At 35.3% G+C, this 12,771-nt stretch overlaps 1 protein-coding gene across 15 annotated transcripts in view; it reads right to left on the bottom strand.

Annotated features, from left to right (window-relative positions):
* FRYL (FRY like transcription coactivator) overlaps nucleotides 1–12,771 on the bottom strand; it is a 167,807-nt gene that overhangs the window by 18,833 nt on the left and 136,203 nt on the right. For all 15 annotated transcript variants that reach the window (XM_053941934.1, XM_053941937.1, XM_053941935.1 and 12 more), the window contains 7 exons: nucleotides 12,064–12,261; nucleotides 10,692–10,853; nucleotides 10,329–10,403; nucleotides 9,010–9,186; nucleotides 6,242–6,445; nucleotides 5,191–5,361; nucleotides 1,036–1,289 (listed from right to left, as the gene is read on the bottom strand). In XM_053941934.1, coding sequence (XP_053797909.1) covers nucleotides 1,036–1,289; nucleotides 5,191–5,361; nucleotides 6,242–6,445; nucleotides 9,010–9,186; nucleotides 10,329–10,403; nucleotides 10,692–10,853; nucleotides 12,064–12,261 — 1,241 coding nt within the window. The remainder of the gene's footprint in view (nucleotides 1–1,035; nucleotides 1,290–5,190; nucleotides 5,362–6,241; nucleotides 6,446–9,009; nucleotides 9,187–10,328; nucleotides 10,404–10,691; nucleotides 10,854–12,063; nucleotides 12,262–12,771) is intronic.

Below are 12,771 nucleotides of genomic sequence, written 5' to 3'. Positions count from 1 at the left end.
AACATTGAGGGATTGTTCAGTTGCAAATGAGGAACTGAACTGCTCTTAACTGGTACCAGCCTTGAAGGCTCACAAGGCATATGGAATAGGTGACATATCACAAGAGTCAAGTTTTTCTGTCTCTCCCAGTAAAACCTTCTCAACCAACTTCTTTTGTATCTCCTGTTGTGCTCTTTTCTGAAAAAGCCTCCTTAAGAGATCTCTCTCAAAGAATAAATGTCAAGCCTGTATTCCTATATATACCAAGCCTCTCTATTATTCAATCTAAACTTCTGAACAAATTTTAAATATGAACAAGCCTACGTTCATATTCAAGCCTATGATCAATTTGGAATTTTTTTGTTTGTTTTGGTTTCTGGGTTTTATTTGTTTGCTTGCAGTTTCTTGTTCCTTTTCCTTCCTTCTTAGACTGTTAACTTCCAGGGGACTTAAGAGTTTCACTTTAAATATGACTCAACCAGCTGGGACTAACTTTAACTTTTCCTTTCAATAGTTATCTTTGTTCTCCATATTAAAATGAAAAAAAAATATTATTTTACTTTAAAATGTCTTAGAAATATACAGGAGATTTCTGAACTTTAATAAGGAAAATAACCCTTGAGCAGATTCAAACTGACCTGACTTCTACAGGAGCTTTGATTAGAAAAAAAAAATTAACTTTTTTCCCTGTTTTTTTCCTGTCTTTGGGTACCACTGTAAGTCAGAGCAGTTCAAGAGCTTTTCACTGTTTGCAGCTGATTTTTCACATTTCTGTCCTACTGATGGTGAAGAAAAGTGCCAATTTCTTTTATTCGAGAATTCTCATATTTTCATGCACAACTGTTTTCCTTGTACCAGAAACAATTGCTGAAAAAAATATTGAGTTTAATTGCTGTAACAGGCAAAACTGATCAACCATTATTTCAGATATGCAAACTACTGTTTTAGATTTTTGTATTATGGCATTAATGGAAATCTCCATACCATAGAAAATCCTGTTTGATAATGCACTGATAACATGTAATTTCTGTTACTTATAACCAGTATTAATCTTACCTAGACAAACCAGAGAAGTCAGCTTCTTCTTCTTCACATCTCTCATCCAGCTCTTTCAAAGCAAGAGTGACATCCTCTTCACAGACAGATTCAGAATAGCTTTCAGGAGCTGCTGCCTCTACCAGTTCTGGGGTCTCTTCCAACTCCAGAGATTCGTGACAGACCAGACAGTCTTGCTGCTCATGTAGTAGGTACGAGCCAGTGTCTTCACTAGCAGTGCTAACCTGTTCATCCCTTACTGCTGAACTGCCTTCCTGTGAATCACACATCCTTTCATTAGTATTACTGTCAGGGCCTTCTTATCAGTTTTTATTATAGTAAACTAACAGTTATAAAAGATTATTTACAAATATTTAACTATTCAGGTCTTTGGCTCATTCACACAGTTTTACTTGGGCAAAGACAGGCAGCCTATTTGTAATGTTTCTAACTTCTGGTAAACATTAATATCCTAGAATGTGACTTATGTAGAGCAAATACAATTTATCAAATACATTTAATTAAATCTGTTAGAGAATACTGATAGAAAAATATGCAGTCTCAAACTTAGTGAGATCAAACAAACCCAAGACTTTAATGCTTTGCTTTTCTAGGTAAGAATTAAAATGACTGCCTCATGCTTGCCTTTGGAGTGCAGAACAAGTACCAGAATACTTCTTCTCCTTTCTGTTCTCCATTTGAACAAATTTCTAAAGCATAACTACTTAGCAATAGTGTAATAGATAAACAGTGGAAAAGAGACATTCCACTGTTTTTATTATTTGCCATTATTACTAATATGGGCATCTTTAAGGGTTTTACCCTGAATCTCTAAATGTAGGCTTTCATTAACAGGCAATTACAGAGAGAGTATAATTAAACTCAGGTAGGTAATACTAAAACAACCCTTTCTCCCTTCTGTCATTAACATTATTATTCATTAACATTACTCTATTGAACAGATGAATTAAGATTCAGTTAATTTATGATGAATTAATTTTAAACCTTTATATTGGATTTCTCTGTGGAATAAAAATAACACTTGCTATTTCCTAAAGGCACAAATTACCACATATTTTCATTCTTAGTATGCTGGTCTTCCTCTACTGGCATATCCAAAAGTGGCCAAGGAACCTTTGGACAGCCTCTAAGCATACACATAATTTCATGGTTTTCAGCAGTTGAAACAGACCCTCTGACAGATTAAATAACTGTATACATTTTAGAAAAGACAATTCAGCTTTAAACAGAACCACATAATTTTCTTTCACAGTGATCCCTACCAAATCTCACTTTGACTGTGGTACTCCTCAATGTGACACTGCTGTCATTTGACACAGCTAGTGACTTCACTTATGCCTCTTTTGTTAAAGTAAAATCTGGATTTTTTTTTTTTTTACAGAACAGTCATTTTGTCCTACCGAGCAGCTGAGGCACATGGGAATGCAGGACACTTTTACAAAACCTCAACAAAAAATTCTGGGTTGAACCAACGGTCCATTTCTGTTATAGATGTTAATGTAGGATACAGAGTTACACTGATCATGACTGGTAAATATGAGAGATGCACTTTTTGAAAATATGCTTATTATTAGCTAATAAATTTACTGCCAAGTTTAAGTCTTCATAGTGCCATGACTCCTGATTTCATTTTCAGTGTGTCATTGGACATTACTACCAGTATGAATATTCCTTAAATATCTTAAAAAAGTGATTTATATAGTTACATGATTACCAATGCCACAGAACCTTAGGAAAATTACTTCTACTAAACTACTCCCTCACAAATCTACAGTGCAAGTGAACAAAATAGTGAATCATCTTAGTCAGAAACTTTCATATGCATTAATTTGTAAAACTTACTTTGAACAAATAAACATAATTATTCTTCTCAGATAGACAGTAAATTCTTAACGGGAACGTGAAATATCTTTTTTGCATTTTCTGGGGATCAGCCAAATACACTTAAGTAAACAATTAATTTAAATAGAGCATCCCTGTGAGACAAACAAGGAACTCAACTCATCTAACCAGCACACTCCTGTTTATGTATAATGGCTTCAATTTTTTTCCCATATTGTCTTAGATAACTTTGATATATACTTATTTATATCAAAAACATTATGATAACAGAAAGTTGGCATACAATGAAATGCTTGTGCTGAGAGAGTTTCATATATAAAGTACATGAGCACAGGAAAAAACAACTGCCCTATGCTACAAGTTGTACAGTATAAGTATTCAGAACAAAATCAGTTTTACTGGCTTCATAAATATTTCAAGATGAGTCAATAGTGTGCACATTACAAGCTCATTCTGGTAAGAGGCATAAGGCCAGCTCACTTTTTGAGCACCAAAATCCAACCAGATGGCTAAGTCTTGTAGAGTAATAACTGAGTGTTTGAATTGTGCTTAAAGAAACCTATGTATTTGTCCTAATCTTATATTCTAACAAGAACAAAATGAACCTGGAACACATCATATCTAGTGAATGCATTTGTATGCACCTGCAGTATTTTTTTTATATACCGCAATTTGTTCTGAATGCTGCCTAGTCATAGAATTATTTTACAGCCCAGTTTAAATGTTTTCAATATTTTTAAATTACAATGGTGCTTTTTTGTGTGAATATTTTCAACTGTATTATAGCAGTATATAGTGATTTTATAAAGGGAGCTGCAGAAGAACAATGAATTCTAAGGGCAGTCTCAGAAAGAACTGTGAAAATGTAAAAATTAGTTACAGCTGAGGATGTACCACACACCAGCAATGGAGCAGACAGAAGTTTTTTATGGTGAATTTCATTCTATAAAATTCCAGCTTATATATTGCTTCTTGCTTCTGTAATCTTAACATAAAGCATCTATTCTGTGTGCAAAAAGTTCACTCAGATTAGGTGTGCTGTAAAATGTGTGTTGTAGATGAGCACAAGAAGTGACAATTTGTTTGACAATCTAAGCACAGGTGCTCTGCAACAGCTGAGACAATTTACCAACACCAGTGTAATGAAACACTTTTTTTAAAAAGCACATAGATAATCATAATGGGAAAATATGAAAAAATGTGGGGGAAAGCACTTTTATGAGAGTCACAATATTACACCTGTAAAAGATGAGGATTTGATCACAGGAACTCAGACACTCTCCCATAATTAGACTCTTTTGTTACAGTTTTCTTCATCAAATATTAGCTACATCTGTGGTCTGCCTGCTAATAAGAGCAATTTTTCTAGTGGCAAACAGGTAAAGTAGAGCTTTTAGAAACTTGAACTAGTCAGTAGATTGTTTAAACCAGGTTGGCTGAAGACTCATTCTTAAGTGTCAAGAGTACACTCACTGGTTAGTCAAATACACATAGGAATGGTTTAATTTTCTGGAATACTCAATAAAACTGCATGCATAGTTAAAGATGGAATTAGCTAACACTATGCAAATAAAAATAAGATTGCTAGTAGCATAAATAATTTTAAATGAAGAGATAAAAAGTCCACCTAAACCAAGCGACTTGGAGAAAAATTGTAGCAGATGACAGTTTGTTTAAAATTAGGGGTGTCTTTTTAAATTTTACATTATTCAAACGTTTGAAAACACAATAAACTGAAGTACTCACAGATTTGCAGGCGGCCATTAGCTTGAAATCTGTCTCAGTCCACATGGGCCTTTCCAAAAAAGTATACCACTAGCATCTGTAGTCCTTACTAAAGGATTATTTAATGGAACCAACTGCTAACACAGCTGGCCTGAGGTTTTATTCCCATATAGCACCAATCACAACCCAAAGAAAGCAAAAAAAAAAAAAAAAAAAAAAAAAAGGGGGGGGGAATGACAGGGGGAGGGAAATAAAAAAGTATTGGAAAGAAAATGTCACTCAAGAAGGATTTCAACCATATCAAGTAAAAGTATTTTGAATATTAGCCTGTTTCATTCTGCACCATGAAATGATCACGATCAGCCCTTCAAGAATATTTTTAACCTGTGGTAAGTTCCCTCAGTCCATCCAAGAAGTCTTCATGCTGAGGGAACATTTTGTAAGAACGTGCCAGCAGGTTAGAAATATTAAAATCAAATCAACTAATCAGTGTAACAGATGAAAATTCAGTTGAAAAGAAAGCCAAAGTTGCTACTAAAACTAGAAGGAGCTCAAATCAGCCATGCACCAGCCCCCATTTCTCCCCACCTCAGGCAGCTGGTTGCTAGAGTTATCTAGAGAAGAAGCCTCCAAACTTGGGGTCTCAGTTCTGATTTGAAGCACCTCTTCTGTTCCCACACTGCTAGTGGAATCCTGAGACTGAAGTGATAAACCAGCATGATCTGACACTGTTTCATCTATGGCAGAATCACTGATTAACTACGACAGAAAAGAAAGAAACAAAATTCTTCAAAGGAAACACAAATTGCAGGTAAAGAATGCATTTGTTTTGAAATAGGTTGTTTCAGTATTGTTAGCTATTTTAACTTATTCACAGATGATGAATTTCACAGTTTTACACTAGAACTATTACAAAGCATCACATGCATTTCTGCAACATTTCACTTTGAAAAGAAGCTTTTCCTTTAAGGAAATTTTTTTTCTTGTTTTAGAAGTTCTTTTTGCTAGACTGAAACCATTGAAAAGCAGATCATTTTGTTGGGAGCAACATTAATACAAGCTTTGCCTAAAGTCTGAAAAGCAACATACACATCAAGCTACTCCTCATCAAGTCAACTTTTTCTTAATTTCATTTATGTAATGCAGAGAGACTTTTGAGTGGCCAGCATTCTTGATTTTCCTAAGTTATATGTACACAGGCTTCAAAATCCATAATTAGTTTTTCAATTTCTGTGCTTAAACACAAGTTAGACCCCCATATGACGATTTAATATTCTTCATCTTATTTAGCATTTGGGATTTTTTTTCATCTAGAAATCCACAAAAATACACACTTTATATATAATAAATGCAAATTTGTATTTATATTTAAAAAATGTAAGTGTAAAAACACTAAAAAATGAATATTGTACTAAAATTATAAATCTAAAATTATAAATCTAAAATTATAAATTATGTACCACCAATGTGGAAAAGTAACTCTTTTCCTTCATTGATGCTGTTATGAAAAAGAAGCTTAGCCACATTAACTTAGTTCCTTACTATGTCACTTAGGCTGAAAGTGTGAGCCACACTTATGCATTAAATGTGCTAGAGAAAGCTTAAGTTCTCAGATTTCTTCCACAGAAAAATAACCTACCATCTGTGAACGAGACAGTATCTGACTTGCAGTCAGTGCTGCCTCTTCTTCTGAAGACTCATCAGTGTCCTCCTGGTTGGTCAAGTTCAAGCTGGGTGTGCTACCTGAGTACTGGCACTCCTGAAGGGACGGCGTGTCTCCTTTGTCAATGCTGTCAAGAGAGCGCCTGCGAACGCCCCAGTTGAAGTTGTCCATGCTTTCACCCTGTAATAGAAAAGTTTGCACACATCTGCTATGTACGAGTTTCAACATCATTAAGTTAATACACAAATGAGACAGAGAAAACATGAGTACTGAATGCATCGTGAACAGAGTTTCAATCAGCCCTTTAGTTTTATTAAAATTTTAAGTACCTTGTTAAATGCTTGCAAATAAAATATATGGCAAAGGAAGTAGAAATATTTTGAATATCTTCTTGGAAAGTAACTCAATATGTAATCTAGAACTACATCAGTATTGATTTTATAAACTGACTAGAAAGTACAAACACATCACAGACAACAACAGATGAACAAGCCAGGGCACCAGGCTGCAACTTACCTGCAGCTCCTGGTTAGCAAAAAGGAAAACACATATAATTAGAAAGAACGAGGACAAACACTTAAAGATACTCTAGAGCCAGGGAAAAATGTTTTATTACATAGGATTTGCCAACAGTAAAAGACTGATTCAAGCTCTGGAAAAAAGCTTTAGTTAAAAAGCTAGTATTTAAAATAATGTCTCTTTCTAATGAGATTAAAAAAAAAAAAAACAACAAACTGACGACAAAACACTAAAATCAGCATGCTCATGATACATTTTCTTTAGCATAACATGTAAAGCAACTGCTCCAACAGACATTGATGAAGTTCTTTAACTAACACACATGAATCTATACTGACCACATCCAACTGACAAAACACTATCAACAATAATTATATACAGGGTGTAGAAAAGATGATGCTGTCACTAACTGTTTTACCAGCTACTTTGTGTCAGTTTTATGAAGTGCACCCTGAATACCAATAGCTGGATCCATTCTCTTTGCGCATTTTCAAGCTGAGATATTTGGGTTTCAAATATCCATCATACTAAGTGACATTCATATCTTAAAAACACTGTTATTTTAATTCACAAGTACAATAATGATCTTTGATTTTCTCAAGCACTTCATCAACCTTCAACAATTCAGCTAAGTGATACGGAAAACCTGGTTCACTTCACTGGCCTACAGTTACTGTAACACCACATCTAGCCCCAAACACAGCTCCAAAACTGCCTTAATAGAGTATCTCTTGTGGTGATTTAAGAAATCATCATGACTCATTAAATATGCAAACTAAACATTTTGTAATCTCTTGGTGATTTCCTCAAAAGAGGATGAAAAGTTATGGCACAGTAAAATAATTTCAAGTACAACAAACTACTACTACTGTGGGCTGAAGCACATAAATTTAACCTGGATATTACTCAGATGTTAATGTAAAAGCCCCAGTTCATACTGTTTAATTATTAGCAATAAAGAAGGTTCTACATTTTTGGTGAAAAAATAAGCCAGAGCTCTTATACCAAGTGCACGATTTATATGTAACACCCTAGATCTGTACTATCTGTGGTTTTTTTTTTTTTCTCTAGTACAGCAGTATGTGTTGCATTCAGGCAAGTAATAAAAAATAAACTGTCTTTTCTTAATTATGATCTGTTATTAAAATAGCACAGAAAATGAATTTAAAGGTTAACTTCATTTGGTGAAGTTTTCATCTTCTGCCATCCTATCTGCCAAGTCCTGTCTAGTGTTAAAATAATGGTTTCATACTACTGAGACTCAATTCTGAACTGTTTGACTACTTGTATTCAATATAAGAAATGGTGTTTGATTAGTGTGCAGTTACATCTATGCAATAGACCATAATGAGCCTGTACTTTTCCTAGAAGGTGCAAATACTGGCTGAAGTTAAGCAATACACAGGAAGCAGGAGGAATGTGAGATACAACTAAAGAATTAGGGGGGAAACCCTGTAAAGAGGTCTAGATAAATCAAGAGAAGAACCATGAGTGTTTATATAGGTAGATATTCTTAGTAGCTTGTGGACTTTTTCTTTCCCAGTCCTTTTACAGTCATACTTTTAAGCTTCAGCAAATTCTGGTCTGAAGCATTTTACTGATCTGAAACAAGTAACAGTTGTTTAAAAGAATCTTCACTATTTCTCAATACTTAATTTTGTTTTACCTTCCCTCTCTCTTTTTGACAGAAGGAGAAGTAGAGGAAATACAAGAACTGCAATATACCAGATATAATGTATAAGTCAAAGCAAGCAATTATAGAGAGCAAGTCAATAGTATATAGATAGTATATAGATAGTGCATCATACAATTTGTTACTTTGAAAGCCTTTCATCAAGTTTTCAAAATCCAGAAATGTATCGGAAACAATGATTATGCCATTTTCTTAACATGCTGTTCCATAATTAAGTTTTCTCCCGCATGGTACCCAGGTGCTCATGCTGACATTGGCTTACGCTGTCATATCACTTAACTTTCAGATAAAGTCACTTAAATCCCTCCAAAAAAACCTTAATTCTTCCCTCCAAAACCAGCCAAAAATTTGCAACAACTTAACCCTGCAAAGTTTTTGGCCCAGGTTTCTCTATCTAAGCTCCATCATGTCATAAATTCTTCTGAATTGGATTAGCCAGTAGGGCTGCCAATTCCTTAGAATTGCACCAACACAACCTTATTTTTAAAATGCTCTCAAATGGAAATACACAGAAGAAACCCCAAGGTCTCACCTCTGCATCTTCCAATTCAACATCTAAAAAGTCAAAGTCTTTAAAAACTCCAAATTGTTGTTCACTGGTATTGTCTTCTACAGCCACTTCCTCCTCTTGAATCACTTCTTCTGTTGCTGAAATTAGACTAGTTTGTTGATCTCCAACTTCCAAGTCTTCATTAGAAGAAAACACAACCTGCAGATATAGGTAAAAACAGAAGTAAGAACTTCCAATTTCTGTAACTCCAAAAGGCAGCTATCCTGTTTCCTGACATTAAATGGACTTAGTGGCAGGCAGCGTGTCTACCCCTACACTGACAACACTTTGCTTCAAGACTAGCTGGATTTTAAACTACATCTTTAACTACATCTAACTACATCTTTATCATTCTCTCCTTAATGTAACTAAGAGTTACAAAGATATAAATAGAGAGAAAAACAAATAATCCAAACTTCATTTTCATAACTACAATATCAGTCAAATTTAAGAACAAAAAAATCCATCATAATAACCAGCCACATGACACAGACAATATTTTTTTTCACCTACAAACTTCTGTGGAAGTACTGTAGACCTTTAAAAGGGATCCAATACTGAGCTAGAGTGGCCTTCACAACCTTCACAAATGACAATATTCTGTTTATTTCCATACTCTGCTTTTTAATATCTCCAATTCCAGCTTTCAGGCATCTATTTTTATTTATTTTAGCTTCTTCCACTAGATTCAAGATCCTTCTCCCACCAATATTTTCCCCAGGTAAGAACTATTATGCCACAATAAAAAAATATGTTCTAGATGATAACCAAGGTAGGCTATCTGCTTTGTTTTAAAAGCTGTCAATGTCATCACCACCATCAAGCATAGTATGCCAGTGGGGTTCTTTATACAGAAGTAAAACCATCAACCTATTTTTACTCAACAGTTAACAACAGTTCCTATAAATAACCATGCTTCAAGATATATGACCCACTGGTTGTTTTCAATTGATTCTATGCTATTTTCAATACAGCATCAACACCCTTGCAGTCCTCAGCTACTGCTATCCCTTCACTCAAAAGCATCAGTAATGGACTAGGTAGAGATTTAGTCAGAACAGGGGAGACCCAGTTCAGTTCTCTTTTCTAGCCAAGACAACTATGCCCACTGGAGTCCTTGAGGACTAATAGTAATCCATTACTTCTGATTCTTCTTTTTAATCTTTCAATTGGATTTGTGAACTCTGAACCAAAACTAGCATGTCCAAATCCACTGTTCATAACTTCACCAATAACTAAAAATGCAATAGCATTCTGCTAATTGAGTTCAAAAACCAAAAGAAAGCACCATCACCACTTACCGAAGGATTCTTGGGAAGACCAGAATCTGGACCACACAGAGAAAGCACATTCATTAACTTCTCCCTAGTCCTTCTCTGAAAAACACACCAAAGAAAATCACATAGCATGGCAGCTGCTGGAGGTCCAGGTAAAAATAGAAAACATTTGCACTTTCAACTAGTCATATTGCATATTGACATCCTCTAAAAAAATCTTAATTTTTTTTACTTTTCACCAGTATCAGCTTTTAGTTTATTCTATATTAATTTACTGTTTTGCTACGACATAATACAGACTTCAAGTAACACTTCAATACCTTTTTTTTAATATGTTCACAAACACTCTGTCTAATATAAGCATGAAGTGTTTGAGGCACTATGTACCTGAGATGGCTGTGGTCTCTTCCAACTGACAGGAACCAGTGCATTTGAATTGGAGCCTGATGAAGTTGAAGAAGTGCTCCGGGTCACAGCAATGACTTTTGGCTTCCCATTTCTACCAGCTGCACTGTGTTGATCACCATATTTATTTCCAATAATTGGCGTCTAGCAAGACAACAAACACTTTCTTAAAATTCAAATCTATATTAATAAAGACCACATATTTGACTTTAGAATTAGCATTATATGAACTGTAGGAGGGTTGGTCTGTTTGTAAGCATTGCATAAAACCCATGTCTAATCCACTGAGCCTTGGTACACTGGGAAATACAAAGCTCAATACTTGTACCCTATGCAGCAAGCTGCCATTCTGCCCACTTGTGTGGCTTTGAATAATGCACATTTTATGCTGACAATCCAATTATATTTTTAAACACACTTTAAAACCAAATGTGTTCTAAGTTTAAAAGATGCAAAGCTTCTCTGTAGAATCATTCCCTGACATGAACAAACTGTTTTCACAGACCAGCAACTTCACAAACACACACACACTGCTGCAAAAAACAATGATCAAATTCAACTCTTTTGACAGCAAATGTTAACCCAATGAACTCCATGAGAATTTAACTTGTCTCTCAATTATATGCATGCCCTGAAACTTCAGTAGTGAATCCACTTACCAATTTAAGTAATGTTCCTAACGCATCTATATCTCTTATCGTTATCCAGGGTTAGCTTCAACCAGGAGCTCTTACTTAAGATCACTTCTTAAGTTTCTACAATTTTCATGTCTCTACATTACACTGCAGTCACTTGGCCATGCTCCCCTTTTCAGATGTAGAATGAGTATCATTGGTAGTAGGGGCAATATTTTTAACCACAGGAGGTTTTTTTCCAATTGCATCCCTCTTACATTGAATTTCCTACATTGTATCCAATCCCATCCTCTGAATGTTCTCCCCGTTCCAAAGTCATGCCAAAACTGCACTACAGGGTTTTAATCCTCTCAGCTCTTGAATGCACAGCCTTCATTTGTTGAACACTTGCTATGTTCAGCTGCAAGCAGCAGCCAGCTGCATTGTCTGCTCTCTGACACAGATGAGATACCCTTGAGAATAATCTTACTGACTTTTAGTAATTAACTCTCCAGATATTCAAAGGGGGGGGGGGGGAAAGGCAAATGAACATCATAAAAGAATTTGAAATTTATTTTCCAGTATAACTCTCATTTACAAGTACGTAAAACTTCAATCTCTGCCATTCTTAAAAATTGTACTTATTCAAAAACATATAAACTTAGAAGGCTAACAAAAAATAACACCTGAGTTTGTAACAGCAAGTCATGCGTGCATTGTCATCTAAATAAAATAATTACCTCTGATATATCAAAATGAAAATCTAAGGTCTTCCCAGGTAGCTCCTTGGAGACATTATTAAAAATTTTTGTGAAAGAGATTTCTGGAGAACCTATGTCACCTCCATAAGACTTTGGAATATCATTAGGCACAACAAGGCTTGCTGACCGAGACACCACCAGTTTCAAAATATTAAGGGCTTCTTTCCAATATGGACTCTGAAGAGAACATACACAAATCACACAACAATCACTTCAACCAAGACAGCAATTTTTATGTACAGTAGCATTTTGTAAGAATCCCCAACCCAAAACCTCTGATCTATTACCCATGGCTGAATGGGCTAGCACAGGTGGGAAACTTCAGACCCTGAAGCGCCAGGAAAGCAGTGGCAAGGTACCAAGCCATGCCATGGAGCATGGTCAGGTCCAGTCAAGCAGGCTTAGTAGCTCCAGCTGACTGGGCCAGCCACAACCAGACCACAGCCAATGTCCCTCCTGTAGTACACCATGCTTTTTGTCTGAAGCATCTGCCTTTTTGTGACCCAGGAGACAGAAACTGAACGTACTTAACTATCACTTAACTACAGTAACTGATAGTACTCAAACTAACAATTCCACCTCTGGTCATCTTTAATTATTTTACAGTTATAGGGAGAGTAAATGAAATTTGAAACAAGCAAAATTATTCCTTGAAATACATGAGGAAATACAAAAGATTTTAACAAA

Source organism: Vidua chalybeata, chromosome 4, assembly GCF_026979565.1.
Source record: "Vidua chalybeata isolate OUT-0048 chromosome 4, bVidCha1 merged haplotype, whole genome shotgun sequence".
In the NCBI taxonomy this organism is placed as follows: domain Eukaryota; kingdom Metazoa; phylum Chordata; class Aves; order Passeriformes; family Viduidae; genus Vidua; species Vidua chalybeata.
Note: the sequence above shows the minus strand (reverse complement) of the source record. Positions and strands in the feature narration are given on the sequence as shown.